Genomic DNA, 6495 nt, shown 5'->3' with positions numbered 1-6495 from the left:
ATTGGAATTAGCACTCAAGTAGTGTACATTTTATACAACTAATCTTTACCAATTTTGAGTCAGTTTGGACGCTGACACTACACAGCTCTCTTAGAACAAAAGTAGACTATGTAAATATTATCAATAATTATAATTAATTGAATTTGTTAAACCATTCATCTTTCCATCCATCATGATTTGAAATAGAAATTTAGAGGATCAGAAATGGAGATATTTTGAATAGAGATTATGAGAATAGAGATTATGTTTTATTTTATGTTTAGATGAATTTTTCCCCAAAGTAGATTATTCATTCCAGAGCATATGCTCCGATTTTAATAATACTCATAAATGTGGATTAAATTTTTTCAGTATTTCTTTTCTAAATGGTAGAATTACTATTAAGTTTCGATTTTCATGTCTCAACCACAGCAAATTTTTAAAATAGCTATTTCTAATTTTGCTTTTAATATTCTTTGTCTTCCTTTCCTTTCCAGCTTGGCCCCAGCACCATGGCTCCCACAAAAAAGGGTGGCGAGAAGATGAAGGAGCGTCCGGCTATCAACAAGGTGGTGACCAGAGAGGACACCGTCAACATTCACAAGCGCACCCACGGTGTGGGCTTCAAGAAGGGAGCCCCTAGAACACTCAAGGAGATGCGGAAGTTTGCCAGGAAGGTGTTGGGGACACCAGATGAACGAATCGACACCAGTCTCAACAAAGCTGCCTGGGCCAAAGGAATCCGGAACGTCCCATACCGTATCCGTGTGCGGCTGTCCCGGAAACGTAATGAAGATGGAGATTCCACTCCCCAAACAAGCTCTACACGTTGCTACGTGCCTGCCACCACTTTCAAAAACCTACCGACTGTCAACGTGGATGAAAATTAGTGGCTAATTATCTAATAAAGGTTTTAAAACTGCAAAAAATATTCTTTATTTTATCCATGCATAATTGTGGCCATAAAACACATAAATCTATAAAAGCCTTAAGTGAGATATGACTGTTTGTGGCATGAGTGATTCAAACCTAAGAGCCACATGATTCTTGAAGGAAATACTGGCCTAATTTCCCTGGGAAAACTCCCAAACAAAATAAGTAACACATTCTTCTGTGATTTATTTCTAAAGCCTTAGGTTGGACAGATAGTGCTTTGACGTTATTACCATTTCTAAAAGAATGTTATTGAAGCATTTCCCCTAAAACTAGTGTGGCTCAAGGAAGATGAAAATATATCTGATATTGTAATAGCAATACAATCAATGCAAAATAGTGACAACAGTATTAGTAGCAGTAACATTGATTGAGTCTATACATGTGCCAGGTACATGTTCTAAGTATGTCATGTGAAAAGATCCTATGATCTGGGTTCCATTATTATAAGGATTTTAAAATGAAGATGCTGAGACATAAGAAAATTAAAGAACTTTGTCCTGGTGATATTGCTAAGAAGTCTCAGAGCCCCAAATTCAAAATCCATACCCTTAAGCACTAATAATGCTGTCTTTATTCATGGAAGGATAATAAATTTGCTTAATGAACAATATGAGGACGAGTATGCTTCACAGTCTTAAATAATGGTAAAATAACCATACTTGAAGTTACTACCATGCACCCAATTTTTTGGTAAATTTTCAATATAATTATGAGCCTAATTTAGAAAAGGAAAAGAAGATAAAAAAGAAGTCCATTTTCAGCACTGAATACCACTTTCCAATTTTCTTAAAAAGAGCAAGGAGAGCAGAATGTTGCCTCCCTGTGAAGTTTGTACGCTTGGGGTTTGAAAACCTTCCTGGCTATCAGGGTTGGGAGGGATGCAAACAAAGACAAACAAAGCCAGTCTAGTGGGCAAGGTGTGCTTCCTTATTCCAATCTGCACACAGAAGCAGATTTCCAACCAAGCAATGAGACCCTTTGGAAAATCCTCCAAAAAGCCTTGAACTTCTGCCAGTAAAGACTCCCCTAACAGACTGGAATTAACATGAGCATCTGGCTCTGTTCTGTGAGACCTGTCACCTTTACTCTGCCTGTTCACAGACTTTCTGGGAAGGAAAGTAACGCTTCCATCTGCTCACAGCAGCAAAGAAAACAGAAAGCACTGATGCCCTTCCACTGAGAAGCTGAGACTGAAGCCTACAGGATTTAGTGAGCTGAAGAGGGTGTGTGTGTGTGTGTGTTTGATTCTTCTCATAATGAATTGTTCCTACTGGAACACCTTGACACAGAATACTAGAGTATTTTAAAACCACAAATATATTTATATATATATTTAAATACTACTCTGGTTTATTTCCATTACTTAGCTCCTTGGCTAGGAATAGAGAATTCCTTTCTTGAAACCACATATAAAAATATCATCTAATAAAGTTTAAGGAAGGAAAAGATGGCAATGATGCTAAAGGGAATAAAAGTGTCATCTTAACACACTCTTGAAATGTATTTAAGTTCATTTAAAAAAGCTGTGCATGTGTTATGTACATACAAGGGAGTAACACCCTCCCTACCCCACCCCAAAATGTTAAAAAGCTCTGCTGGGTGGGCATTTTTCCCAATAGGCAGGCATCAAGCAATGCTCTCTGAGTTAGTGCACCCAGTGGTGTTGCCTGGGAAGATTCCCTCTGGTCACAGTGAATTTTTTCTTAAAAGCAGTTTTGCTCAAACATCATTTTTTTGGTGTGGGCTGATTTAAGAGAACAGTGTGAGACTGTGAAATTTAGTTTCCTGCTAGGGAAAAATGCTTCAGAAACTGTTGTGGTATTAAACTCAGTTTACAAGGACAGCACAATAGGAAAAACTCAAAGGTGAAAGGTTGATTGAAGACAAACCCAGTCTGGATGTCCGTCAACTCCCTTAATGGACAAAAATGTCAATTCAGTACATTTGGAGTTCATTTCACTAGGTCAGACTGTGAATCAAGCTTTCTATTTAGAGGTTCTACAAAGATATAGTAACAAAAAAAGGCCTGATTTGTGGTAGATGGGGGCCTGGTTTTGCTACCACCACAATGCACCTGCTCATGCAGCCATCTCGGTGCACCAGGTTTTGGCAAAAAGCAGCATGCCTCTCTTGTCCCATGCACCTGAATCACCTGTCCTTGCTCTGTGTGACTTCTTTTGTTTCCACAAATGAAGAGGGACATGCTAGGGCAGCGATTTGATGAAGTTGAAGAAAAAAAACAAAAAAGGTGCTGTCAGCCATCCAAACAGATGAGTTTGCAAAATGTTTTGAAGAATGGAATCACAGTTTTAACAAATGTATTAAGTATAATGGAGAGTACTTTGAAGGTAATAAGGTTCTTTTGTAAAAAAATAAAAATACTGTTATAAGGGGGATACACTTCTTTACACATAGAAAACCTTGAGTGAAGTAAAATGTAGGCAATTGACAATGGCTTTTATTTGTCTAATCATAAGCTTGAATACATATTTTGAAGAATAAGGTCAAAATATTTAGTTAAAAAATAAACTTTATACTACCCTAATCTTGAACCTGTTCAGATCAGAGCATTCCAGGAACATGGGTATGAATGAGTGTGGGTACAGAGACTTACTCAAAACTATCTGTAGCTAATGCATGGCCAATGATGTAGCAGTTAGCACATTCAGATCAAGTCTCATATGCATGATACAGATGACTTCAGGCTATGATTGGTATTACTAAATGGTTTTGAGGCTATTTGTACAAATGTGCTTGATACAATTGATGCATGGATGGTTATAAGAGCTGTATGAGCCCCAATAAAATGATTTATTAAAATTTAAAAGAAGAAAAGGAAATAAAATGTATTGAAAATGATGATGGCAGCCATTGTAGAACTATGCTTGATCTAATGGAACTGTGGATTGTAATAAAATGTGTAAGAGCTCCCAATAAAATGTTTAAAAAAATAAGAAAGAATCAGCCAGATGGAGTTTCAGGTTCTCCTGTGTTTCATAAGAAGGAGTCCTAGGGAAGCACAGCAGCTAGAGCTCAGCAGCCGTTGGAGGGGAGAGCGGTGTGGCAGTCAGTCTGTTCTTAGAAATATTCCAGGCTTGGAACCCCATGGGCTAGTTGCCCTGTGGACTGTACATAGGGTCCTGGTGGCATTCACTTGAGCTCAAGGAGGTTTGGCTTCTAGGTTTCCTACAAAGGGATGGTGGATACTTGACCAGTGGCTAACTCAGTGATGTTGCCAATGAGCAGCAAGGGGCTAGTCTAGATATTCCAGTACCATTTTTCTTCCACAATATGCACCAGGAAAATTAAGCAGCTATATTACATATAATTACATCACAATCAACACATTGTTCAAATAAAATTTGGGGTTCTGTTTGAGCTTTTCCCATAATATTTAAATTATTTTGCTCATATAAAAAATAATTGAGTATCACAATTTGATATCCAGTTTTTAATTTATCATGTAAGCCCTTAGGAAACTTTATTTTCATATGTTTAATCAATTTTTAGATAAGAGTTGAATACTTTTTAGGGAGATAGAAAGGATCATAGAAGTTGAAAATTCGGACAACAGTTACATATTAACGTCTACTTGCATCATTCTGCATTTCAGAGAATATTTAAAGCATTGCAATCTTTCATAGAAACAACTCAAATAATGTTACAACTCAAATAATGTTAATGTTAACTCCTCCATGTATGCGAAAGTGACAGCTGTATCCCCAGGAAGATCTGATTTTAAATGTTGTAGAGGTGACATACAAAAGTTACACACACACACACACGCATTTAGGCTACTTAAAGCCCATAGAAAATAAGTTGGCAAAATTCATTTTGTTTTAAAATATTTCCCTGTAGGAGAACCTTGAGGTTCATTGGTAGCATAAAAATAATTTTTTTTAAAAATACCAAAGCCTTTCTTTTTGGAGCAAACGTGCATAGAAAGTGCCAAATGATTTCCTGAGGTGCTTACTTGTGGAAATGTATAGGAAACTGTTTTATTCAATGTCAATGTCTGAAAGACGAAATAAGAGTGTACGTTTTAAAAAATGGGCATACTTATGAAGGCTTCAGTTGATAGCTACAGGAGTTTATTCCAAACAGAGTGTGTTCCAGAATGCCTCTTCCTCAGTGTACAGCTGTGAACAAGTTCTCTCAGCAATACACTTGTCTTCGTCTCACTCGAATGCCTTCAAGTAATAAGCATAATAATAAGGGCGACTTTTAGCCATGGAGAATAACTGTCTTGAAGTCAGGGCTAACACCTGAGATTTAACAAAACTTTAGCAGATGTTATTCCAATGACTTGACGTGGAAAGCTTTGCAGGAAAGTTTACAGGCATGTTCCCCCACGTGAAACAACCATTCTTAGATGGGTCAAACATTTTAAGGAAGATTGGGAAGACAAAAGAAATGAGCCAACGGAAGGAAGATCGCCAACCTGGACCAATCAATAAACTGGCTAAAGGCCAGTAAGTGGTGCAAGAGCTCACAGGTACCATGAATCTGAGAGCTAATGAAGCCACAATTGGATATGGGTGAGCATTTTCAAGTCTCCGTGAAGCTTGCCACTTGATGGATGCCAAACGTATTACAAGATCAGCTACTTCAAAGAGCTATTCTTCCCACCACCCTTTTAAGCAAAAACAAAGCCAACGAAGATGATTTTTATGACCCGCATCATAACTGGGGATGAATCTGGGATTTGCCGGTATCATCCAGGCAGTAAGCTCCCTTCCAAACAGTGGTTGCTGAGAGAATCTCCTGTAGCTGGGTCATTTGTGCCTGAGTTCAGTTCAGAAGGTTCTAGCAATTATCTGTGGTGGGTTCGAAAGAGTAACCTTAGTTTAAAGAGTAAAAGATTGTCTCTGAGGACACAGGATGAACAGGATGAACATGGGGGCAGGGGTTATTATGAATAAGTTATAAGGAAACTGAAACTTTGTTGGTGAAATAGAGGCCCAAAAATGTAGGAAAAGGAACACCCCACACACACACCTCCCACCACCTCTCAATGCACTTATTCCTTTAGGGTAGAATTTTAGCCGGAACCTTGCTCCATCCACCCTAATAACACTGTTCTTGCCCCTTCAGACTTCTTTTGTTCAAAAACTCAAACAGCATTTAAAAGGAACTTGATTTGAGTCTTTTGGGGAAGCCAAAACTACTCTTCTTATGTGGCATAAATCTAAAAGCACATAATTCCTTAGAGAAAACGTAAGAGATGCAAACCCCTCCTTCAGAAGAATATAGACCTCCACAAAGTATATATAAAAATGAATAGCTTCATAGTTTTATATTGTGCTTATACAGGTTATTATGATCTGGGGCTGCAGTCTGGTTGAAACATTTTGACTGGTATTCTATCAATTTCTGGAGCCCACACTTTCTACCCATCAGTGCCTTCAGAGATGTTTAGCCTTCTTCCTTCAATATCATTTGTTCTTGATTATATGATGTCTTCTAAAATGGTTGAAAGATGATCAATTTTTTTGGTATAATGATTTTATTTCTTCACCTTCTTGTGATGATTCCTGTATCATTCGATATTATGCCCACAAACCAAAAAACGGATTGACA

General features: G+C 37.8%; 1 protein-coding gene across 1 annotated transcript; it reads left to right on the top strand.

Moving 5' to 3' along the window:
* Positions 1–473: 473 nt before the first annotated feature.
* Positions 474–869, top strand: LOC105978520 (60S ribosomal protein L31-like). Its single transcript, XM_045297060.1, has one exon. It carries the CDS (start codon positions 492–494, stop codon positions 867–869), a length of 378 nt encoding a protein of 125 aa, XP_045152995.1. The 5' UTR covers positions 474–491.
* Positions 870–6495: the final 5626 nt, after the last annotated feature.

Source organism: Echinops telfairi, unplaced genomic scaffold (assembly GCF_000313985.2).
Source record: "Echinops telfairi isolate 266 unplaced genomic scaffold, ASM31398v2 ScPeMD7_3;HRSCAF=10, whole genome shotgun sequence".
Classification (NCBI taxonomy): domain Eukaryota; kingdom Metazoa; phylum Chordata; class Mammalia; order Afrosoricida; family Tenrecidae; genus Echinops; species Echinops telfairi.
This window is presented reverse-complemented; position numbering and strand designations above follow the sequence as displayed.